Source organism: Sarcophilus harrisii, chromosome 2, assembly GCF_902635505.1.
Source record: "Sarcophilus harrisii chromosome 2, mSarHar1.11, whole genome shotgun sequence".
Taxonomy (NCBI): domain Eukaryota; kingdom Metazoa; phylum Chordata; class Mammalia; order Dasyuromorphia; family Dasyuridae; genus Sarcophilus; species Sarcophilus harrisii.
The window spans coordinates 373,640,431-373,665,993 of NC_045427.1; the positions used below are offsets into that span (position 1 = coordinate 373,640,431).

Here is a 25,563-nt window from a genome sequence, read left to right on the forward strand (position 1 = left end):
ACTTATTAGTAAGCATATTAGCTAATTTTCTCTGGACGTGTTTACTAACTACTCATTTTCTCTTGACCTCAGGCTTAGTCATCCTCACAGTGAAGCAGTGCTCACTTATTTGTCTGACAGAATACAAATCTCAAATGACAGAATGATAATTTTATCATTTTCAAACTTAAATGTATGAAATATAACTAATTTTACTTATATAAACATACATGGAGAAAAATTTAACAGCATTTAAAAATAAGAGTATAAATTATTATTTTAATGATATGATTGCATCCCTTCAGTACTACATTTTGCAATCCATTCAGATCTCATGTTTTGCATTTCAAATATATCTCCTTCTACAAATCCTCCAAAGATGATCTATAATCGACATGGAGAAGTAATTTATCTAAATCTTTGTACATTGTGTATCGGAATAGATTTTGGTTTCTCTAAAAGCTATCTTTTCTTTTAAAATATGAATATATTTCTGCCACGATATGGGGTACTTCAACTCCCTCTTCCCCACTGAAACCCAGAGACTTTTCAGCTTCTTTTTGTGTGCTGTCTTGCCTTATTAGAATGTAAGCTCTTTGAGAGCAGGGACTATCTTTTTTCTTGTATTTGTATTCCACTGCTTAGGACAATGATTGGGCATAGTAAACACTTAATAAATACCTGTTGACTTGAATGGCCAGTCAGTTTTTCCACTAATATTTTCTGGAGGATATCTGTATTAGTACTTAACTTGCATGAAAAGCACATGCAAACTCTTGATGCCAATTTTTTTTAATTACAAAAGATTTACAAGTTTTGAATTTTACAAAGAGTATAAATATTCCTCTCAGAAATTTCCACTAATTGCTTTTATTTCTGGAATCATTTGTGAGTCCAAGAAATCAGATTCCTTTTCACCAAGAAAGTCCTTCTGATACTTAAATTTCATATTTTCCCTTAAGTTTTCTCTTCTCTTTTTTCTTAGTTCATTAAAGTAATCCTTAAAATGTAGAATCTTCAGTCTATTACCAATGATGATCATCTTCCTCTGGATGCTCTCTGGTTTATTAGTATTTTTGTTAAAATATGGTGTTGGGAGCTGAACGTTAGATTCCAGATGTTCTCAAACTGAAGAGAAGATTATAGATCTTTATTTCAGTGTTATTGGTATTAATTTTTTTCTGAATTGCAGAAAGCAATTTAATTAGCTTTATTCACTCTAGTTGCACTGTTGACTCATCTCTTCAACGTTGACTAGAATTGCCGGATCTTGTTTATGAAAACTGTTTGTATTGATGCCTTCTTATTTTTGTAAAGCTAATTTTTTGACAATTCAAATGTAGGGCCGTTCAATAATTTTTGTTAAATGCTATCTAATTAATTCAGTCTATTTTCCTATCTTGTAGATATTTGCTTGGATCTATACATTCTGACACAATGCATTAGCTATTCATTTCAGAGTTATGTCTTCTGCAAATCTGATAAGTATACCATCCTAGTCATTGATGAAAATGTTAAACAGAAGAAAGGATAGATCACTGAGGCTCCCTATCAGAGACATGAGTCCAAAATGACATTAACCCATTAATGACTTCTTGACATCTAGTTATATAGCCATTCTGAACTGACCCAGCTATATATTGACTTGTCCACACTACTTCATCTTGTCAATTGGGATGGCATGAGAAATTTTGTCAAATGATTTATATTAAAACTATGTCTATCCAATGATTTTATCTTAAAGTCTAATAACCCCGTGAAAATGGATATGAATTAATCTATAAATCATGATGGCTGTATATAATTGTCATGTTTACTTCTAGATGCAGACTAGTCATTTAATTAATAATATATTCTAAATTCTGACCTGTTCACCAGCTTATATTCTGAAGACAGCATTCTATTGCCATTAAGAAAAATCAGATCAACATTCTTCAGTTCTGACATATTTCTTATTTTTTATGATTTTTCAAAAATCACTGACAGTACCTCTGTGATCAAAATTGCCAATTCTTTCAGTAACATGAGATTCTGCTCACAAAGATTAGTGATATGCACCGATCATTTGCATTTAAATGTTTTTTAATGATTTTCTTACTTATCTTCAATTTTTATTTCCTACTGCTTATTTTTTCAAACTGCCCTTTCTAGTCCAAAGTTTATTGTTGTTGGTAGAGAAAACTGAAGCAAAATAAGGCTTGCTTTTTTGAAATTGTGTGTTATCATTGCCAAGTCTATTGTGAGAAGGACTACTATCCTTTTTTTTTTTTTTTTTAAGTATTTCTTTTACTTCCACAATAGAGTAAAAAGTTTTTAGGTTGTCCTTCATATTCTGTCAAAACTACATATAAAAGACATCCAGTAATCACTTGAAAATGAAGGACTGTTACTCAGGAGAGTCATAATAGTTGGATTGTAGATTTGGGAATCAAATGCATTCAGATAATTGAATCCATAGGAAAAATTTCAAAATATCACTATAAAGAGGCAAGACAATAGATGTCCAGTGGATTCAGAAAATTAGTACCTTAAGCTATTTCCTTCAGCACTGCCTCTTTTTTTTTCTTATTTTCTTTAGTGTTTGAAGATTATATGCGTTTCCTGTACACACACTTTTAAATGACCGAATTCATTGTTCTTACTGATTAAAATTAATTTATCATTAATATCTCTGAATATCAGATAGAGAAAGGTGAAATGTTTTCTCTCTATTCTCACATTGCTTAAAACACTTTGAATCATTCCTACTTCCCTACCATATGCCACATATGCTGGAGATTTATTATTGCTTTAAGCTCTTTGGATGGACAGATTACTTATTCCCCTATTTTGGAATTATGTGAGTCTAGCACCGTCCTTTGCACATAACCACTAAAATGTTTATGGATTTGAATTTTTCTAAGGAAATACTCCATTACTTTTACGTGGGGTGATAGAAAACATTGAAAAAAGGATAGTATTGCTTTCTGAAGTCGTGAGAATAGTGACCTTATGCTACAGTAGAAGCTCAATTATGGGGAAATAGAAGGTAGATGAAATTTCTAATCCAAGTACCATAATGGGAATTACTGAAATGAGTCTATGTACCACTTAGTATCGACCACATGATGTCGCTGTGTACCACGAAATGGTCTCCTCACAAAAGGCCAAACACATTAAACATTGGAAAAGATCTATTCATTTGGGGATGCTGAATGATGGCGGATGCAGTAGAATGGGTTTGAAAGAATCAGAGAGCAGTATTTACCTTTATTCTCTAAAGATGATTAATTTCTTAGAACAGTTCCATGGAGGATTTGCGATGTTTTTTTCCTGGGAAGGCATCCTGGGGAGTCGGCACCTGTTATTTTCATTTATGCTTTATACAGCCTACGGGGTGGGGAGCGGCCAGATCCATTATTCCGTGCCAGAGGAAGCGAAACACGGTACGTTTGTGGGGCGAATCACGCAGGATTTGGGTCTGGAGGTCGGGGATCTGGTGTCGCGGTTCTTTCGGGTGGTGTCTAAGGGTCGCAAGGACTACTTAGAGGTAAATTTGCAGAATGGCATTTTGTTTGTGAATTCACGGATCGATCGTGAGGAGCTGTGCGGTCGCAATCCTGTTTGTAGCATCCATCTAGAAGTGATCGTGGACAAGCCTCTGCAGGTTTTTCATGTGGAGGTGGAGATCAAAGACATTAATGACAATTCGCCAGTGTTCCCAGTGAAAGAACAAAAACTGTTTATTCCTGAATCCAGGCTGTCAGACTCTAGGTTTCCTCTAGAGGGTGCTTCTGACCCCGATATTGGGATTAATGCCTTGCTTACGTATTCACTAAGCATCAATGATTACTTCATTCTAGATGTAAAATCAAAGAACGATCAGGATAAATTGGTTGAGCTAGTGCTGAAAAAACCCCTAGATAGAGAGGAAGTTCCTGAGCATCACTTAATACTGACAGCCTCAGATGGAGGCAAACCTGAGCTCACTGGCTCCGTGCAACTGCTCATCTTAGTACTGGATGTGAACGATAATGCCCCGACTTTTGAGAGATCAGAATACGAAGTGAAGATATTAGAAAATGCAGCCAATGGGACATTAGTGATCAACCTGAATGCCTCGGATGAGGATGAGGGAACTAATCAAGAAATCTTATACTCTTTCAATAGCCTTACTCCATCTGTGATTAAAGATAAGTTTCATATAAATCCAGATACAGGAGAAATTTCAATTCAAAGAAATCTGGACTTCGAATATATAAATTCATATAAATTTCGAGTTGACGCAATAGATAAAGGGAACCTACCTATGGTTGGACACTGTACTGTTCGAGTGGAAATCCTCGACACCAATGATAATGCCCCAGAATTAGCAGTGACATCACTGTCAATTCCTGTCAGAGAGGACACTCCTCCAGGCACAGTTATTGCCCTCATTAGCGTATCCGATCGTGACTCTGGAATCAACGGACAGTTGACTTGCTCGGTGTCACCGCCCTCACCCTTCACGTTGGTGTCCACTTTCAAGAATTACTACTCACTGGTGCTGGAGAGCTCCGTGGACCGCGAGAGCATGCGGGCCTATGAACTAGTGGTGACAGCGAGGGATGGCGGATCTCCAGCGCTTTGGGCCACTGCCAGCTTGACTATAGATATCGCAGATGTTAATGACAACGCGCCTGTCTTCGAGCAGCCTTTGTATACCTTGTTTGTGAAAGAAAACAACCCGCCAGGCAGTCACATTTTCACAGTGTCTGCATCGGATCCAGATGATCAGGAGAACGCACTGGTGTCTTACTCTTTAGTGGAGAAGCGGATGGGGGAACGTCAGTTGTCGAGCTACGTGTCTGTACATTCAGAGAGTGGAAAAGTGTACGCCTTGCAGCCCTTGGATCACGAGGAGCTGGAGCTGCTGCAGTTTCAAGTGAATGCCCGGGATGCGGGCTTCCCTCCTCTGAGTAGCAACGTGAGCCTGCAACTGTTCGTACTAGACGAAAATGACAACGCGCCGGTTGTGCTGCCACCTCATGCTGGCTTTAGCTCCGTGACCGAAGTGGTTTCACGGTCCGTAGCTGTGGGCCACGTGGTGGCGAAGATACGGGCTGTGGATGCTGATTCAGGATATAACGCCTGGCTGTCTTATGAGCTGCTGTCGGAAGTGGACACCGGACACAGCACTTTCCGGGTAGGGGTGTACACTGGCGAAATTAGCACTACTCGGTCCCTGGATGAGTCAGATGAATCGAGGCAGACGCTGCTGGTGCTGGTGAAAGATCATGGAGAGCCTTCTTTGAAGGCTACTGCAACAGTGACCGTATCACTTGTGGAGATTGGGCAGACGTTTAAAGGTTCGTCTTTGGCTTTCAAGGAGCTAGCAAAGACTGGCATAGGGCAGAAGACACTGGTAGATGTGAATGTATATCTGATCATTGCCATCTGCTCGGTATCCAGTCTGTTGGTATTGAGTCTCCTGCTATATGTGGCACTTCGGTGCTCTTCGCCCCCACAGGGTTTTTATGAGCCTGGGAAGTCCACTGATGTGTGTTCAAACACTGTAAGGAGCTGGTCTTATTCCCATCAGCAAAGACAGAAGATTTGCTCAGGGGAGGGCGCTGCCAAGAACGACCTCATGGCTTTCAGCCCGAATCTTCCACCATGTCCAGGTTCTCAAGAAGGAGAAGAGACAGAGCACGGGCAGAACGTCGGGAAAGTGAGTTTCTACCCTTGACAACATCTTTTACGTTCTGTTGATTCAAATATTTATTAAATGATTCCATATGTTCAAATCCCTTTAAAAAAAATTAGAGACATCCCACATTGCTTTAACCTCTAACTTTTGGTAACAAGGAAATTTTATTTCAGTATTGGATTATTTAAAAATTAAATAATCCTTGGAATATCTTTCCTTTCCTTATTCGGCTGTTGAAATACTAATTAATAGAAACTCACCCTTTTCTTTCTTTCTTTCTTTCTTTCTTTTTTTAAACCTAGTTTCAAAAGAGCAATGTTGTAAAAAAGGTTAAAAAAAAAAAAAGAAAGTGTAAAATTATACTTCAATTTGCACTCAGAGTTCATCGATTCTTTTTCTGGAGGTATATATTATTTTTCATCATTATTCCTTTAGAATTGTGTTTGATCATTGTACTGATGAGGGTAACTAAGAATTTCATGGTTGATCATCATTATGATATTGCTGTACAGTTATCTCTTAGTTTTGTTCACTTTACTCTGTGTCAATTCATATACATAAACCTGGGAAGATTCTTCAAGTTTTTAAAAATTCTTCATTATTACTAAAAATTTTTTTAAGGAAATGGGGTTTTAAAATTTTTTGATAAAAGAAAGGATTTTTGTACAATGATAATTTTTTCTTTTCTTTAATGAAAAATAATTTGGGAAAAATAAATTTATTATCTTTGGCTAGTTTCAAAATTTTCCCTTGGTTTCAAACCTGTCCCTTGGGAATTTTAAACCATTTTTTTAACTTTTGGAATTTTCTTTTAAATTTAAGTAATTATGGTCCTAAATTTTTACTTTTCTTTTAACCAAAAATTTAAAATTTTTGGTTTATAAAACTTTGATTTTTTTTTAAAAATCCATTAATAACCCTTTGCCATTTAATCAATTAAGTTCTTCAACTTTTTTTTTTTTAATGTTCCTCATTTTTTATTTGGAAAATTTAATCCTTTTCAAAAATTTAAAAAATTTTTTTTTTTTTTTTAGTTTTGAATTGCATTGGTTTTTTTAAAAAATTTTAATTTAAATTATTAAAATTATCTTTACCTTTTTATTGATCCTTTTTCTTTTGTTCAGCAAAAGGCCTTATCCAAAGGATTAATAGTTATTCTTGTTTTTAATTTCTTATCCAATTTCCAATTGTTTTATATCCCTTTTACTTTCCAGAAATTTCTTTCTAATTCTTAACATTCCTTTATTTTGGAATTTGGAAAAAATTTTAAAGCTTGGAATAAAACTAAAAGGATAATTGGAGGTATTGGGTTTTCTTTCCATTAATTGCCCTTTTTTTGCCAATTCCCTTATTTTAATTTTTGGGAATGGTTTAGAAATCTAGGGGTCTTCCTTCAATCACCTGTTTTTGACTAACGAAATTTTTTGTTAAGACTTGACAAAACATACCCTTAAAAATTTCTCTATTTGTATTGTTTTCCCTTCTTTATTTAAAAAACAAGATTAAAATGTTTTAAAAAAGAAAACTTAAAAATTTTTGCAAGGATAATGATTTAAAAATACCAATGCAAAGGGGAAATCTTTCAGTTTAAACTCTTATTAAATTATTCCAAATTTTTTTAAGTTTTATAATTTAAAAAGGTTGGTAAAGTAACCCTTAAGTACAAACTGATTTCTTCTATGCCATCAAAATTTCCCTATTAACCTTTTTTGCAAAATCTTTTTTAAGGCCCAAATCCTTGGGGTGTCATTTTTTTTTTTTTTCATTTTAAAACAGTTTAGCCTATTTCTTTCTTTTAATGGATTTCTGAACCTGGTTTGAACATTCCTTTTGTTTTCCAAAAAATTCCTTTGGTCTTCATTTTCCTAGTTTGTCCAAAGTAAGGTTTTCTTTCTCATTCATTTGGTTCTTTATTTGTATTTTTCCTTTAAACCAATTTTTTAAAAAAAAATTTAAAAATTTTTTTTTTAAGTTGTTTTTTTGTTTAATTTGTTTCCAAATTTTTTTTGGAATTAATTAAATTATAAAAGGTACTTATTAGGTAATTTAGATGGTAATTTCCTGTTTGGCCCAAAGGAACATTCCGGTTCCAACCTCTTAAAAAGGAATTTATTTTCCTTTTTCCCTTACTTTTTAACTTTTCCTGAATTTAATTTTAAAACCCCAATTTAAGGAAAAAAATTTAAAAGAATTTAAAGGATTATTATAAAGGGTTTCCATTGGTTAATATTTTTCCTTCGAAGGAAAACACCATTATGGGAAAAGAATTCCTAAAACAGGAAATTGGAAAAATTATTTAAGAAATAAAATTAAAGCGGGCAAAATATAATTTTACTCCTTTTTTTTTTTAAGCTTAAAAGGTGAATTTTTAAAACTTAAAATTTTATTGAATGAATTCGCTTCACCCAAATACACCCTCCCTTTTTGGGTGTTGGGGAAAAGAAGTCTTATTTGGTTTGATTTTTAAAGCATTTCCCCGGTTGGTGAAGAATAAATAAGAAACCGGACACCATTTTTATCCTGGTTTATTCCAGATTTAAGCTAAATCCGGGAGAAACAAATTTGGATGGTGTTTTCCTTTTAGTTTTTAAACCAGCAGGCTGTCTTCCTCCTCCAAAATCCCTAATGGGGGCTTTCCATTCCTCAAAAGAACCCGGCTTCTGGGCCATTTCCCAGGTTGGTCCTATAAAGGGGAACTTTTTCTTTAAAGGTTTCGGTTTTGTGTTCAAAAACCCAATTTTTGGAAGGTAAAATTTTCAAACGGCCTTTTTTGTTTTTTCTTTTTTGGAATTCACCCCTTAAGTGTTGGCAAGTGCAAATCATTTAGACCATTTAAGAGGTTTGAATTCTTGGAACGGGAAGCCTCTTCAAAGGGTTTCATTTTTTAATTCAAAGGTTTAATCAATTTAACAAAACCCCCTTTTAAGGAAAAACCAAAAAATTTGTTTTGTTGAAATCCAAGGTTGGCCTTGAATTCCAATTTCCTTAAAGAAGGCCTTCTTGAATTGGAAAAATTCCAAAACCTTATGAAAAATTTTACAGGCTTAAAGGGCCAAGTGTTTTTTTTTTAAAATAAGAATGATTTAAATTAAATTTAACCTGGTGCTTTAAAAACCCTTTTAGGGGGGGAAGGCCTAAATATTAATAGTAAGCGATGGGGGCAAAAAGACTGGGAAAGGACACCATTTTAATCTGGATTCCTTTGAAGTATCCCCACTTGGGAAACAGAATAACGAAGGTGGGGAAGATTGGGAAAATGCGGCTCCCCGGAACCTTAAGTGGGACGGCCAGACCCCTTTCCGGTGGCGGGAACCAAACAGGATTTTCCTTTCCAACAGGTCTAATCCAGGAATTAAATTTAAGGTTTCCTTTTAAAGGCCGGGATTCCGGAGGAAATTTAAACAGGACTTTAATTTTGAAATTTAATTCAGAAACCAGGAGTTGGGATGCCAACCAGACCAAAAGGGGATCCCAATTAACCATTCACTTTTCTATGGAAGTCAAGGACATAATGAAACCTTCAATTTCCAGTAAGGCAAAATTTTTCCGCCTTGCCTTGTTCAAAAGTTTCCTGGTTTGACCTTACCTCAATGTGGTCTAACCACTTCTGGTCCCAAATTGGGCAGGTAAATTACTTCACCCCTGGGTTAAATCAAAGTGTCCAAATTTTGAAAGGTTTAAAACCTCGCTGGTGGGAGGGTTCCTGGAAATCCGAAGAGGGGTGCCCGGGCCTGAGCTCTTCACTCCAGGCCGGGGAAGGCCAGCCGCCCCACGCCAGGTGTCGGGAATCAGAAACGGAAATGGAAAAGCGGCCCCCGGAACCTTATTATCGTGGTGAAAGGGGAACCAACCCGGGGATTTTAATCTTTCAACAGTTCCGCTCCAAGTTTGGAACCGCGCCAAAGAACGGGGTTTCCTTTCGTTTGGAAAAGGGTTACCCAATTCTTAGAAATGTGTCGGCCCAGACAAAGGGACCCCCCCAACCAAACAGGGCTTTGGGCTGTCCGAGTTGGGTGGGCGCGCCCGGAAACCGGGTTCCCTTCCCTTTAGGAAGCAAGTTGGCCCTGCGGGGTTTGCCCCTCCGGGAAAACGACAACCTCCCGTGGTTCCCCCCAATTCGGGTCCGGGCGGCGGGGTCGCCAACCCTGGGCCCTTTCCCATGGTACCCAGGTCTTTTCCTTGGAAACCAGGCTGGATTTGACGCGGAATTTCCAGTTAAGGCTGGTTGCTTGCAGGGCGGCGGGGGGCGTCGGCCAGCCCCGGGTGGGGCCTGTGTTTTGAAGGGAAACAGCCCCCGGGCTCTTTAAGGTCCGGTGGGCCCGGAGGCAGAACGCGCTGGTGCTTTGGTTGAAATTTGGAAGAAGGTTTTGGGAAGGCTACTGCCAGTTATGTTCTTATGGGAGGGCAGGAAAGGTTCGCCTTTGGCCCTTTCCAAGGAGGGAGCGGAAGCTGGCATTGGGGAGGCACTTGGAGAGGTTAAAAGTTAACGGATCATTTTGTTCTCGGAAACCAATCTGTTGGTTTCGGCCCCCTCATTAGGGTGGGCACTTGGGGTGCCCTCTTGCCCCCAAACAGGGTTTAAGGACCGGGAAGTTCCACCCTGAGTTGTGGGTTCAAACACCTGGTTGGGCTGGTCCCCTTTTCCCTTCAGGCAAAGACAGAAAAGGCTCGGGAGGGCGGTGGGCCAAGGAAGACCTCTGGGCTTTCAGGCCGAACTTCCACCATTGTTCCGGGTTCTAGGAAAAGGACAGAAAGACGGGCCAAAGGGCGGAAAAGGTGAGTTTTAACCCTGACAGCCATCTTTTCGGTTCCGGTTGTTAAAATTTTGTTTGGATTCCTTGTTTCCCCCCTTTTTAAGACAATCCCACATTGTTAAACCTTAATTTTTGGTTAACAAAGAAAATTTTTTCGGGAGGGGTTTTAAAAAAACCCTGGTTTCGCCCCTTTCCATTCTCCGGGAAAAAAAATTTGAAACCAATTTTCTTTCCCTTTTTAAAATTTTAGTTTTAATTGATTTTCAAATTTTATTAAAATTATATTTCTCCCTTTAAAATTAAACTTCCCTCCAATTTGGAAAAAAATTTTAATATTGGTTATTTAAAAATTAAAAAAACTTTTTCCCAAAGGCTGTTGAAAAAATTAAAAAAAAAAATTTTCCAAAATTAATTTAATTTTTAAGATTTTCATAATTTTTTCCAAGTTTTTTTTAACCATTAATCCTTTAGAAAAATTGTTTTATATTTACCAAAGTAAGGGAAAAACTTAAATTTCAAAGGTTTGTAAAATTAAAAAAGGAGGTGTAAAATTATCTTAATTTTCCCCGGGTTTCTAATTTTTTCTTTCTTATAATTTTTTTAACAATTAATCCTTTAAATTTGTTTATTTTACCTAATAGGGTTCTTCAAAATTTCAATTTTCACAAAAGGAATTGGTTAAATTATTTTTTTTGTTCATTAATTTTCCCTTTTTCTTTAATTTTTATAAGACAATGTATTTCTAACCAAAGGGACAAATTTTTTAACCTTTGGTTCCCAATTTTCAAATTTTTCCAAATGCAAAAAAACTGGTATTAAATATTTGCATTATTTTCCCTTTTTTCTTTTTAGGGCAATAAAAGTAAATTTCTGGGGGTTGGGAATTAAAGTTTAAACCTTTCACAATTTAAATTTTTAAATTTACCAATTTCCTTTAATTAATAATGATTTTTAAAATTTTTTTGGGATTATAAGCTTTGGTTTTTTTCCTTAAAACTATTTCCTTGCCAAGACCATTTATCAATTGGAAAATGACTCAATTTTTTAAAAAATGTCACTCAGTTTCATATATATCTGAGAAATGAGATCTTTTTCAGAGAAACTCTGTAAAAAATTCTCCTCAGATTCCTCCTTTCTAGTTTTGGCTGCATTGATCTTGTTTAAGCAAAAACTTCTTAATTTCATATTATCTCACATTATCTATTATATTTTTCATGATCCTTCTCCTCTCTCTTGTTCAGTCATAAACTGTATCCTTATCCATAGATATAATAGAAAAAATATTCCGTGTTTCCTTAATTTGCTTATCATATCGTCCTTTATGTCTAAATCATATACCCATTTTGACTTTACCTTAGTTTGAGATATTGGTTTGAGATACTGCTTTATGCCTAAGATTCTGCCACATTGCTTTTCAGTTTTCCCAGGAATTTTTGTCAAATCGCTAATTCTTATCCCCAAAGCTTGTGTCTTTGGGTTTGTAAAACAATAGATAATTGCGGTCATTACTATAGTGTGTATTGTGGACCTAAGCTATTCCACTGATCTACCACCCTCTTTCTTAGCCAGTACCACATTATTTTGATGATTACGACTTTAGTGATATAGTTTGAAATCTAGTACTGCTAGGTGGTCTTCCATTCATCATCTGTTTTGACTACTGATGTCCTTGATAGTCTTGACCAAAACCTACCTCTTTCAAGAAGACTTCTCTGTTTCCATGTGTAAGTTCCCATCTTTCACCCTAACCTCCAATAACAATTTGTCTTTCTATCTGCAAAATGTGCTTTAAAAGATATCTTCATTTTCTATGTATTATGGTGATCCCTAAATGCCATACACACAGGGATGATGTCTGATCTAAGTTTTAAATCTCTTCATTACTGCTTACTATATATTAGGAATAGGGTAATTAAGAAAAGTTGATAAAAGTGAATTTCTTAGTACAATGACTAGGTTTGTTCTATGAAAATATGGATAAAACAAATATGTCATCTGGGTAAACTATTGTTTGCAGGATCTATTTCTTAGTTGTCATCTACCTTTGGGAATTGAAATCATGTTTTTTTTTTTTTTTCTAACTTAGATTTTCATTATAAAATTTCTACTTTTTATTATGTCTATTTTTACTTTTCTTTTTCAGACTTGAAACTTCAGATCTGGCTTTGATACATCTTTTGATTGTTCTTTTAAAAATGCTATTAAGTACATCACTTTAGCTAGTTTGAATCCAGTACCAGATTTCTTCTCATTCATTTTGTGTTTTTAGTTTTGACTGTGGTAGCATCATTTTTGTCATTTGTAAATTTAATCTCTAAAAAAATTGTTTTTATAGGAATTGTTTGTTTAAATAGTTATATTTGAATTGATACCCAATAGCTCTCCTTTTAAAAGGAATTAATTGAAATATTTTCTCCACGATGGTTAAGGTATCTTGGCCATTTTACTAGGTGGGGCATATTTCTGTTTGTGCTAAGCACAAACGAGGCTGTCAAAAAACATCTAATGATTAAGCACGATTATCTTATCCATTCCCATTGTGTTGCATATCTCTTTACTTTCCATAGACATCTCTAATTCTTAAGGTTCTCTGTTTAGATGGAAGAAATATTAATGCTGAATAGTACTAAGGATATTGGAGGTACATGGGTTTTCTTCATCAATTGCCAGTGCTTTTGCCAACTCTGTTAATTTTATGAGAACTCGAAATCAGAATCTATGAGAATCAGAATCCTCAATACATGTTTGTACTTATGGCATTATAACAGAAATATTATTTGTTAAGATTAGCAGTCATAGAAGCAGTAGTCACTTAATATAATTTCTCTATAGTAGTGTTTTTCTTCTTTATTTAGAAGCAACAAGAGTGAGAGTATTTGAAAAAAGAGGGAAAGCTTAAAAATTTTATATGAGATGACATGATAAAACTACCCTAATGCAAGCCCTCATCATTTCATGCTTGGATAACTGCGATAGTCTTATTGATAGTTCTGCAGTCTTTTTAGTCTTTTTACTCATCCTTCACTAAGTTGGTAAAGTCATCACCCTTAAGTACAGATCTGATCATGTCACCCTTAATAAGCTCCAATGGTTCCCTATTACCTTTAGAATTAAGCATAAAATCTCTGTTTAGCATACAAATCCTTGATAAGGTGCCTCTATACCTTTTTTTTTTTTTTATCATTTTACACCTTAAACAACCTTCAGCCTTCCTCCCATCCAATGAATGACTCTGTAACCTAGTGACATTGGCCTTTTCTGTTCCTCAAACAAGACATTCCTTTGGCTCTGGGCATTTTCCTAGTTGTCCTATAAATGTGGAATGCTTTCTCTTCTCATATCCACCTCTTGGATTCTCTAGTTTCCTGTATTTCCTACCTAAAATCCCAACTTTTAGGAAAAACCTTTCCAAATCTTTCTTAATTCTAGTGCCTTCCTTTTGTTGACTGTTTCCAATTTATTTTGAATATAAACTATTCATAAGTAGCTGTTGGCAAGTAGTCACATCCAGTACTCGTCCAGAGTTCCTGTTTAGCATTCTTGAACGTGCCGGCGTTCCACCTCTTCAAAAGGAAGTTCATTTTCTTTCCTTACTATATTAACTTGTTCCTGAATATTTAAAACCAATTTAAAGAAAAACCAATTTAAAGATTTAAAAGTTCATTATAAAGCAACAGAAGCAACCACAGTGCTTGAATCCTTTCCTTCGACGAAGAAAACTTCAGTTATATGCTGAAAGAATTCGCAAAACCAGAAATATGAAAAAATGTTTACGAAACAAAATTAAATGCTGGGCAATGTATGAGCTGCTTTTTTTTTTTACAGCATAAAGATGATTTTTACTTACGCTTTCATGCCACATGATGTCGCTGTCTACCACGGAATATCACTACACTCCCTTTTAGGGTGTTGGGGGAAGGCTCTATTTGGTAGTTAGATGATGAAAGCGATGGCGGATGCTGCAGAATGAGACTGGAAGAAACGGACACCCATTTTTATCTGTATTCCAAGATTTGAGCTATCCTTGGGAGTAAAGCAGAGTAGTTTGCGATGGTGTTTTCCTGGGGAGGAGACTGTGGAGCCCAGCAGTTGCTGCTCTTCCTTCTGCTCCACACATCCTGGGAAGTGGGGAGCGGCCAGATCCATTATTCGGTGGCGGAAGAAGCCAAACACGGTACGTTCGTGGGGCGCATCGCGCAGGACTTGGGTCTGGAGGTCGGGGAGCTGGTGTCTAGGCTGTTCCGGATTGTGTCCAAAGGCCGCAGGGATTACCTGGAGGTAAATGTGCAGAACGGCATTTTGTTTGTGAATTCTCGGATCGACCGTGAGGAGCTGTGCGGCCGCAATCCTGTTTGTAGCATCCATTTAGAGGTGATCGTGGACAAGCCTCTGCAGGTTTTTCATGTGGAGGTGGAGATCAAGGACATCAATGACAACCCTCCTCTATTTCCAGTGAAGGAACAAAAACTGTTTATTCCCGAATCCAGGTTGCTTGATTCAAGGTTTCCTGTAGAGGGAGCCTCTGACTCGGATATTGGCTCTAATGCCTTACTTAGTTACAGGCTTAGCGCCAGTGATTACTTCACTCTAGAAATAAAATCAAAGAATGATCAAAATAAATTGGTGGAACTAGTGCTTAAAAAACCATTAGACAGGGAGGAAGTTCCTGAACATCACTTAATACTGTCAGCCACAGATGGGGGCAAACCTGAACTCACGGGCACAGTACAGCTGCTCATCACAGTCCTGGATGTGAACGATAATGCCCCCACGTTCGAACGATCAGATTACGAAGTGAAGATAATGGAAAATGCGGCTCCCGGAACCTTAGTGATCAGACTGAACGCCTCCGATGCAGACGAGGGCACCAATCGGGAGATTTTATACTCTTTCAACAGTCTCGCTCCACCTGTGATTAAAGATAAGTTTCATATAAATCCAGACACAGGAGAAATTTCAGTTCAAGGACATTTGGATTTTGAAGATGTTAATTCGTATGAAATTAGAGTTGATGCAACAGACAAAGGAACTCCTTTATTTATTGGTCATTGCACTGTCCTAGTGGAAGTCCAGGACGCCAATGATAACGTTCCCAATATCTCTGTAACGTCATTGTCGCTGCCTGTCAGAGAAGATGCCCCTCCTGGTACAGTCATTGCCTCAATCCGTGTGTCTGACCGAGACTCTGGTCCCAATGGGCAGGTGACTTGCTCACTGTCATCCCCTGGGCCCTTCACTCTGGTGTCCACCTTCAGAAATTACTACTCGCTGGTGTTGGAGGGTTCTGTGGATCGCGAGAGGGTGCCGGCCTATGAGCTCGTGGTGACTGCGAGGGACGGCGGGAAGCCAGCGCTCTGGACCACTGCCGGCGTGTCTGTGGCCATCGAAGACGTGAATGACAACGCGCCAGCCTTCGAGCAACCTGTGTATACTGTGTTTGTGAAGGAGAACAACCCGCCGGGCAGTCACATCTTCACAGTGTCCGCGTCGGACCCGGACGCGCAGGAGAACGCGCTGGTGTCTTACTCGTTGGTGGAGAGAAGGGTTGGGGAGCGTCCACTGTCTAGTTATGTGTCTGTGCACTCGGAGAGCGGGAAAGTGTACGCCTTGCAGCCCCTAGACCACGAGGAGCTGGAGCTGCTGCAGTTCCAGGTGAGCGCCCGGGACGCGGGCTTCCCTCCTTTAGGCAGCAACGTGAGCCTGCAGGTGTTTGTTCTCGACGAAAACGACAATCCTCCCGTGGTTCTGCCCCCTCACTCAGGGTCCGGAGCGGCTGGGGTCGCAGCAACTGAGCTGGTGTCCCAGTCGGTGACAGCGGGTCACGTCGTGGCCAAGATCCGCGCAGTTGACGCGGATTCCGGTTACAACGCGTGGTTGTCTTATGAGTTGCAGCCTGAGTTGGGCGTCGGTCGCAGCCCTTTTCGGGTGGGGCTGTACACTGGCGAGATCAGCCTAACACGGGCTCTGGAGGAATCTGATGGGCCGAGGCAGACGCTGCTGGTGCTGGTGAAAGATCATGGAGAACCAGCCCTGTCTACCACAGCCACCGTGCGCGTATCAGTGGTGGAGAATGGACAGACCTCAAAGGCTTTTTCAGGGGCTTCCGGGATCTCGGCAAAGGCTGGCATGGGGAAAGAGCCTGCGTTGGTGGATGTGAATGTTTACTTGATCATCGCCATCTGCTCTGTGTCCAGCCTGTTGGTGCTGAGTCTACTGTTGTATGTGGCACTTCGGTGCTCCTCGCCTCCACAGGCTTCCTACGGGCCCAGCAAGCCCACGTTGGTGTGCTCAAGTGAAATGGGAAGTTGGTCTTATTCTCAGCAGCGGCGGCAGGTTTGCTCTGGAGAAGGGGCGGCCAAGAACGACCTCATGGCCTTCAGCCCTAACCTCCCTCCGTGTCCTGTTTCTGGAGAAAGAGGCCAGAGGCAGGAGGCTGGCCTGGACAGCTCTGGGAAGGTGGGTGATTATTGATTATACCTCTTTATTTTTGTTTAGATGTCAATTGTTATTTCCCTCAAGACATTCCACGATTGTTGTGACTCATTCCTCTTCCCTTAAAATTTTATTTTTCTTCCTTGAAATCATGCCTTCCATTTCTTAAGCAACCTGCTAAGATTTCAGAAATGCTTTTTTCTTCTTCATCTTCTTCTTTCTTCACATGCTTAAATATGTCCCTTCTTGGGTCAAAATTTTCACTTATCTTTTACTTGCCAGAACATGAAAAATGGTTACCCATTTCTATAGAATTCTTCTTTTGACTAGTTCTCATTACATCTCTCTACTTTAAAGAGACCTACATAATCATTTTGTGCCATTAATTTCCTTAGTGTGAGTTTTATCTTCTGCATATTTAAGTTCTTATTTTGATTGTTCTTGCATGTATTTCATTTATTGGATAAGTAAAATCATAGTTTGGATGATCATCTTTAAAGCTATGTAGTTGCTTCCATTTAATGGCATTGCATAGCCATTGTGAAAAACGATGTAGAAAACATAAAATTAATTGTCTATGCAAGGACTTCTTAAATTTTTCCCATTCAAAGGGCCTTTTTGCTTAAGAAATTTTTGTGACCCATCTTTCAAAGGTGTATATAAAGTAGGTATACATACCAAACATTTACTGATAATAAATCATAATTTTGTGACTCCCACATTCATTTATGAGACCCCATATGGGATTGTGACCCTCAATTTAAGAAGCTGGGTTTTATGCCAATGCTAGCTAACATTTATATATCACACTAAAGTTTTCAAAATTTTTTTTAATAGTATTGTATTTTATCCTCCCAATTATCCTGAGAGGTAAGTGCTGTTTTTACTTCTATTTTATAAATGTGGAAAGTGAGGCTTGCTATCATGATTGCCATAATCTATCAGTGAATTGAATTGATTGTTGTGGCCTCTGAATTTATTAATACCCATAGACAAACACATAGGGTGGCATATATGTGTGAAAATGTGGTCAGGAGAAAAAAGAGAGGCTAAAGATTTGCAAATTATATAGCAGCTTTTTCTTCCAAAAATAATTCATAGAAACTGGTATACAGTGAACACCAAAAACATTACCGAGGTATAAAATCAACTACATTCTAACAGTCAGGAAAAAAAAAAGTATAATGGATATGTGATTAAAAGATATAAATGGAGAACAAGCATCTCCTAAAAGTGAAAAAGAGGTGGATATTATATTTCTTCTAGTGAAATGTAAATCACTTACTAATAGCAAATTTCCTATAATAGCAAAAGCCTATTCTTTCTACTCAAATATTTTACTGACATTTCTGAATAAAAGTAAAACCTGGAATGGCGCTTCCTCTGAAGAAATAACGGTTAAAATTATATGGAGGGTGATGCAAAGGGGAACTATGGATATGAGTAGTCTGAAATATAAACAATGATAACTTCTGTAGAGCACAGCATGCCATCAATGAGTTTTATGAAAGTGTGCCAAGACCTGACATGTGCCAAGAGAAATGGATGACAGATGGATAGTTAATCAGAGTGCTCTAGTAATATGCCTTAATTGTTGGAGAAATCAAAGAAGGGCTCCAGCATTTTGGGCAGATCTTTTTTGACTAACTTGTATGGAGAGGGATTGTAGTTACAGAAAATGGGCAAACATTGACAGGCTTTTCTGTTATTGATGAAATCATAGAACCATTTAATTTTTGAGTTTGTATTCTTTGGGAGCCTGAACTCTTGATGATATGCCACATTTTGAGCACAACAAAAATATGTTTCAAAGTTATTAAATGGCATTATTCAGTTATTATGACAGTCTGTCTAAAGGGTAAAGGGATCTACCAAAGTACCCTCTCTGATGCTTCACCATGGCAAAATTTGTAATTTTCTTAGCAAAATAGTAGAGTACTTTACCATTTCCTTCTCTAACTCAGTTTAGAGATGAGGAAACTGAAGCAAACAGGGTTAAGAGATTTGTCCAAGGTCACACAACGAGTAAATGTCTGAGGCCATCTCTGAACTTGGGTCTTCTTGACTCCAGGCCTGACCTATTGTTGCTCCATGTAAGGAAGCCTTTGGAAATGTAGTTGGTCATTGTCTTAATTAAATTTATAGAATTAAAGCTGATAATCTGGACAATATAATTGTTGCTGTATAATTATTTTTCTTCATTTTGTTCACTTCATTTTACATCATAACCATTCCCTTTGTTTTACAGCAAACTAATATTCCATCATATTTACATACCATAATTTCTTAAGCCATTTTCCTATTTAAGTTTCCAGTTCCTTTAGACTAAGAAAGAGCTGCTATAATTATTTTTGTACATATAGACCTTTTTCCTTTTCCTTTGACTTTTTGGGAGTGAAAATCTAGTAGCCATATTACTGAATATGGGTGCCATGTGAGTGAAAGGGTATGCAAAAAGCTATTTATTGATAGTTCCAAATTGTTTCCCCAGAGTGGTGGGACCAGTTCATAACTCCACCCACAGTGCATTAGCATACCTTTTTTTTTTCACATCCCCTCTAGTGATTTTTTTCATTAGCCAATCTGATAGACGTGAGGTGGTGCCACAGAGGTGATTTTAGTTGCATTTGTCTTTATCAATCACGATTTAGAGCATTTTATGTAACTATTATTAGTTTTGAATTTTTTTTTTCTCAAAAAGTACCAGTTCATGTTCTTTAACCATTGGAGAATAGAATTATCTTTTTTTTTTTTTTTTTTTTAATTTGACTCAATTTCTTATAAGAAATGCAGTCTTTTTCAGGAAAACTCATTGTGAAAAGAATTTCCCCCAGTTTTCTGGTTTCTTTCTAATTTTAGCTGCATTGGTTTTGTTTGTGCAAAACCATGTTAATTTCATATAATCACAATTATCCATTACACTTCCCATGATCTTCACTCTCTTGGTAATAAACTGTTTTCTTATCCATAGTTCTGACAAATCAAAACTTCTGTGCTTCCCTAATTTGCTTATGATATCACTCTTTATGTTTAAACCATACATCTATTTTGACTTTATCTTAGTATATGGTATTGAAACAAAAATAATTGAAACATCTATCTGCCAAACTGATTTCTAATTTTCCTAGCAATTTTTGTCAAATAGGGAATTCCTGTCTCCAAAATTTGGATCTTTGGGTTTATGAAACACGAGATCATTGTGGTCATTTAGTAGGGTATGTTGTGGAATCTATCTTATAGGTATAGTGGAATCCACTTATCTACCACCTTATTTCTTTGCCAGTACACATTGTCTTGATGACTAACAATTTGTGTTATAGTTTGAAACCTGTTACTAAGTGGTCTTCTTTCATTTTCACTATTCTTCCTCAGTCCTTTTATATTCTTGACCAAAATCCACCTCTTTCAAGAAGCCTTTCCTGTTTCCATATGTAACTTCCCATCTCTTCCTCGGACCCCCAATAATAATTTGTCTTACTATCTTCAAGATGTGCTTTAAATTATAGCTTCATTTACTGTGTATTATAATGATCATGTAAATGCCATGCACACAGTGATTATGCTTTAAATCTCTTCATTATTTCTTACAGCACATTTTAGAAAGCAGGTATTTAAAAAAAGTTGATAAAAGTGGATTTGTTAGTACTATGACTAGGTCTCTTCTATGAAATATAAAGGACAAAAATCAATATTTTACCTGGATAAACTACTGATTGCAAGATTTATTTCTTGGTTGACATGTCCCTTGGTTATTATTCAACTCATGTTCTTTAATTTCTTCTGAATTTTATATTTTTAGTATCAAATTCCCAACACTACACTATTATGTATACCTTTCTTCTTCAGATCTGAAACTTCAGATTTGGCTTTGATACATGTCCTGATTGTTCTTTTTAAAATATTAAGGACTTTACTTCAGGTAGTTTGAATCCAGGGATATTTCCCCCCTATTCATTTTGTGCTCTTGTTTTTTTGGTGTTTTGTAAATTTAGTAATCTTTCATGGATATAATATTTGTTATCATTAAAATTTTTGAAGAGTAACTTTATTGGTCAGAATAGACAAATTTTTATGGGAAGATTTAAGGTGACATTATTTTTTGAAAAAAGAAAATTTTATTGGAATATAGGAAATTTTTAAAAAGAAATTATTTCATTTAAATGGGGTTACATTTAAGTTGATACCTAATCTCTTTGTCTCTGTGTCTCTGTCTCTCTCTCTCTGTCTCTCTGTCTGTCTCTGTCTCTGTCTGTCTGTCTGTGGCCTTCCCTTGCTCCTCTTTCTCTTCTTCCTCATTCTTCTTTCTCTGTCTCATTAACTGAGATATTTTCTTTATGATGGTCAAGAGATATTAGCCATTTTTTTCAGATCAAGCACATATCTATTTATACTGAGCATAGACTAGGCTATCAATAAGCAACTAATGATTGGTCAGGATTATTATCCATTTGTTATGTTTTGCATGCCTCTCAATTTTTCCCAGGTCTCTCTAATTCCTTAACATTTTTTATTTGTATGAAAGCTAGGTGGTTCAGTGGATAGAGCACCAGCCCTGAAATCAAGAGGAACTGAGTTCAAATCTGGTCTCAGACACTTAACACTTCCTGGCTGTGTGACCCTGAGCAAGTCACTTAACCCCAATTGCCTCAACAAATACATATATATATATATATATATATATATAATTTGTATGGAAGAAATAATAATATTGAAAATACTGAAGATATGGCAATTTTTGTGATCACTAAATTTGGTTCTGTGAAACTTGGCATCTGTAATATGTATTTGAACTCATGGTGATATCAGAAATATTATGTGTTAATATTATAAAGCAGTTTACAGAAGTCATTAAACTTATTTTATCAGTCATTATGTTTTTCTTCTTTCTTTAGAAGGAAAAAAGGTGGTAGCTTTGAAATAAGGGAGAAAACAATAAAATTTCATGATAGATGAGATGATACTATAGTAATTAATTTTTAACATTCATTAGGAAAATAGAAATTTAGTTATAACATTCTTGGTAAAGAATGATTATTTCAATAATGGACATAGGAGGATGGAGATAAACTAGCTTCAAAAAATTACTGAAAATTAAAAATAAGTGATTCATTAATTAGAACCATGCCTGTTTAAATTTCTTATTGGTTCTCTAAGAAACTTAAGGAAGGACATAGACCTTAATTGATTTCCTGAAGGTTATGAGTATCAACGAGCAAAGACATCCTGAATAGTAGGGAATTAGATTATGCCACAGTGTTAGGGCAGATCATGTTAGTAATTCTTTGGGTCATCTTCAGAACATTTTCTTGATCACCCAGGAACAACTTATCATTGTCTAAGAATCTTAAAATCTTCATCTTTCCCCTCAAGGCAATAGAGAAGTATTAGAATGATTATCATAGTTTAATCTTCTGAAAGTATTTGCCTACTGTAAAAAAATGTTATTTGCTAAATACAGAGCATTCAAAAATTATTGACAAAGTGATATATAGGAATTAGACTAATCACTCAGATAAGGCTCATAAATAACAGAACAAAGGGATTATGAAATATATGGCCAAAAAGAAGTATAATGTGCTATAAGAATTCAGTGGAGATTGCATTTGAACTAGACCTTGAAGAATGAATAGGATTTGTGTAAGAAGAAATAAAGCAGAATTCTCCATAGAATGAAATCAGAATATAACTTTTTTTAAAAAAGAAAAATTGCAACTTGTGATATACCTGCGATAAGCAGCTTTCAGTGAGTCAAAGCCTTTTATAAAGCAGTAGGAGCTATGGCTGGGAGAAGAGGGTGTTTAAGTTATAGCCCCAGACATTCCCAGCCAGCATATATTACATGCATGACTTGAGTCCATGTTTTTCTGACTCCAACATTGGCTCTGGGAATATGTTATTCTTTGAAATTTATCTTCCCTTCCCAACACACTTCTCTTTTCCTATCTTACCTATTACTGTTAAGGATACTACCACCATTTCTCAGACTTGTAACCTAGATATCTTGCTTGATTCCACACTCTTTCAGCACCAATTATCCTATTTGTTGACTTTGTCTTCTTGATATCTCTAGAATGTGCGACCTTTTCTTCTTTGACGCTTCCAAACACTATTGTGCAGACTCTCATCACCTCATGGCTGTACAGTTGCAATAGCCTACTTAATGGATTTGCCTTCCACAAGTTTTTCTACTTATCCTCCATTAACTTGGCAAAGTGATCTTCCTTAAGTGTAAATCTATCCATGCCATCCTTAATAAGCTCCGATAGTTCCCTGATTGAGTAGAAAATCCTTTACTTAGCTTGCAAAGCCCTTGATAAGTAGCCTCCATAGTTTTTAGACATTTTACACCTTACATAACCCTTCAGCCTCCTCCCCCCAAATACTCTGTAATTCGCTGATATAGGTCTTTTTGATGTTCCTCAAAAAAAGACATTTCATTTCTTGATACTGTGCATTTTCCCTGGTTAACTACAAGTGTGGAGTGTTCTCCCTTCTCATCTCCAACTCTTGGATTCTCCAGCTTTCTCAGAACTTACCCAAAACTCTAACTTCTACAAGAAACATTTCCAAATCTTTCTTAATTCTAGTGCCTTCTTTTTATTGATTATTTCCAATTTATCTTGAATATAAGCTGTTCATAAATAGATGTTGGCAAGTTGTCTCTCCCATTAGACTATGTGCTACTTCAAAACAGGACCTGTGTTTTCTCTTTCTTTTTATCCTAAGTTCTTAGGCGCCTAAATGCTTAGTGCCTAGTACACAGTGGCACTTAATAATTGAGTGACAATTTCAAAATGCATTATTAATATTTTAAAGACAAGGTGATATTTTTTACATTCTCGTAGTACTTTAAGTTTTACAAAGACATTTCCTACTTAGCTAGCACTATTGTTTCCATTTTATATGTGAAGAAACCGACTTTGAGAGAGCAAGTGATTTGCTCACAGCCTCAGTAAGTAACCTTCAGGAATCAGACCCAAGCCTTCTCTTCTGAGTTTTTTATGTAGTCCTCTTCCCATAGATACCAGTGTTCCTGTTCAGTGCTCTATGACTGGAAGTACAAAGCCTATTTTCTTTCCTTACTACATCAATTTGTTTCTGAATATTTAAAGCCAATTAAAAAATATAGAACCAATGCACCTTATCCTTCATAGTTAAGGAACACAAGCAGACACAATGACAGGATCCCTTTCATCTATGGAGAAGACTGCTGCTGTGCTGGAACAGCTTACAAAACTCGAGAAATGAAAAATATTTTCTGAAACACAATTATATATTGGACAAGATTTGAGTTTTTTTTTGTTTTTTAAAAATACCTTAAAGAAAGATTGTAACTTACACACTGATGCCACATGATGTCGCTGTCGACCACGGAATGTCGCTAAACCGTATCTTTTGGGTGTTGGAGGGAGGCTCTATTTTGTCGTTAAATGATGCAAAGCAATGGCGGATGCTGCAGAATAAGACTGGAGGAAACGAACACCCATCTTTACCCGTGTTCCAAAATTTGAGATATCCTTTGGAATAAAGCAAAGAGTGTTTGCAATGTTGTTTTCCCGGAGAGGTTACTTGGGAGCCCAGCAGTTTCCATTCTTCTTTCTACTCCATACATTTTGGAAAGTGGGGAGCGGCCAGATCCATTATTCGGTGGCGGAAGAAGCGAAACACGGTACGTTCGTGGGGCGCATCACGCAGGACTTGGGTCTGGAGGTCGGGGAGCTGGTGTCTAGGATGTTCCGGATTGTGTCTAAGAGCCGCAGGGATTACCTGGAGGTAAATGTGCAGAACGGCATTTTGTTTGTGAATTCTCGGATCGACCGTGAGGAGCTGTGCAGCCGCAGCCCTGTTTGTTGCATCCATTTAGAGGTGATCGTGGACAAGCCTCTGCAAGTTTTTCATGTGGAGGTGGAGATCAAAGATATTAATGATAATTCACCCGTATTCCCAGTGAAGGAACAAAAACTGTTTCTTTACGAATCCCGATTGCCTGATTCTTCCTTTCCTCTAGAGGGAGCCTCTGACTCGGATATTGGCTCTAACGCCTTACTTAGTTACAGGCTTAGCGCCAGTGATTACTTCATTCTAGAAATACAGTCAAAGAATGATCAGAGTAAATTGGTCGAACTGGTGCTTAAAAAACCACTAGATAGGGAGGAAGTTCCTGAACATCACTTAATACTGTCAGCCACAGATGGGGGCAAACCTGAACTCACGGGTACAGTACAGCTGCTCATCACAGTCCTGGATGTGAACGATAATGCCCCCATTTTTGAACGATCACAATACGAAGTGAAGATAAAAGAAAATGCGGCTCCCGGAACCTTAGTGATCAGACTGAACGCCTCCGATGCAGACGAGGGCACCAATCGGGAGATTTTATACTCTTTCAATAGTCTCGCTTCTCCTGTGAATAAAGATAAGTTTCATATAAATCCAGACACAGGAGAAATTTCAATTCAGGGACATTTGGATTTTGAAGATGTTAATTCGTATGAAATCAGAGTTGATGCAACAGATCAAGGGACTCCCCCAATGATTGGTCATTGCACTGTCCTAGTGGAAGTCCAGGACGCCAATGATAACGTTCCCAATATCTCAGTAACGTCATTGTCGCTGCCTGTCAGAGAAGATGCCCCTCCTGGTACAGTCATTGCCTCAATCCGTGTGTCTGACCGAGACTCTGGTCCCAATGGGCAGGTGACTTGCTCACTGTCATCCCCTGGGCCCTTC

At 37.2% G+C, this 25,563-nt stretch overlaps 3 protein-coding genes across 3 annotated transcripts; all 3 read left to right on the forward strand.

Annotated features, from left to right (window-relative positions):
- Positions 1–3,195: 3,195 nt before the first annotated feature.
- Positions 3,196–5,783, forward strand: LOC100916684 (protocadherin alpha-8). The gene has a single exon (XM_031953409.1). The coding sequence runs from the start codon at positions 3,242–3,244 to the stop codon at positions 5,684–5,686; it is 2,445 nt and encodes an 814-aa protein (XP_031809269.1). The 5' UTR covers positions 3,196–3,241; the 3' UTR covers positions 5,687–5,783.
- Positions 5,784–10,035: 4,252 nt separating this feature from the next.
- On the forward strand, positions 10,036–15,443 carry LOC116420998 (protocadherin alpha-8-like). The gene is given in 5 exon segments (XM_031949309.1): positions 10,036–10,122; positions 10,299–10,423; positions 11,254–11,263; positions 14,446–15,232; positions 15,235–15,443. Coding segments are annotated over 5 exon segments (1,095 nt in total). The 3' UTR covers positions 15,321–15,443.
- Positions 15,444–24,297: 8,854 nt separating this feature from the next.
- LOC116421637 (protocadherin alpha-8-like) lies at positions 24,298–25,273 on the forward strand (the record flags this gene model as incomplete). Its single annotated transcript, XM_031953418.1, is given in 2 exon segments — positions 24,298–25,159; positions 25,162–25,273. Coding segments are annotated over 2 exon segments (927 nt in total), but the record flags the coding sequence as incomplete, so codon positions are not given.
- Positions 25,274–25,563: the final 290 nt, after the last annotated feature.

Excerpts from the sequence above, each read along its gene's own strand:
- LOC100916684 (XM_031953409.1), top strand. The coding sequence starts at position 3,242 with ATGATTAATTTCTTAGAACAGTTCCATGGAGGATTTGCGATGTTTTTT.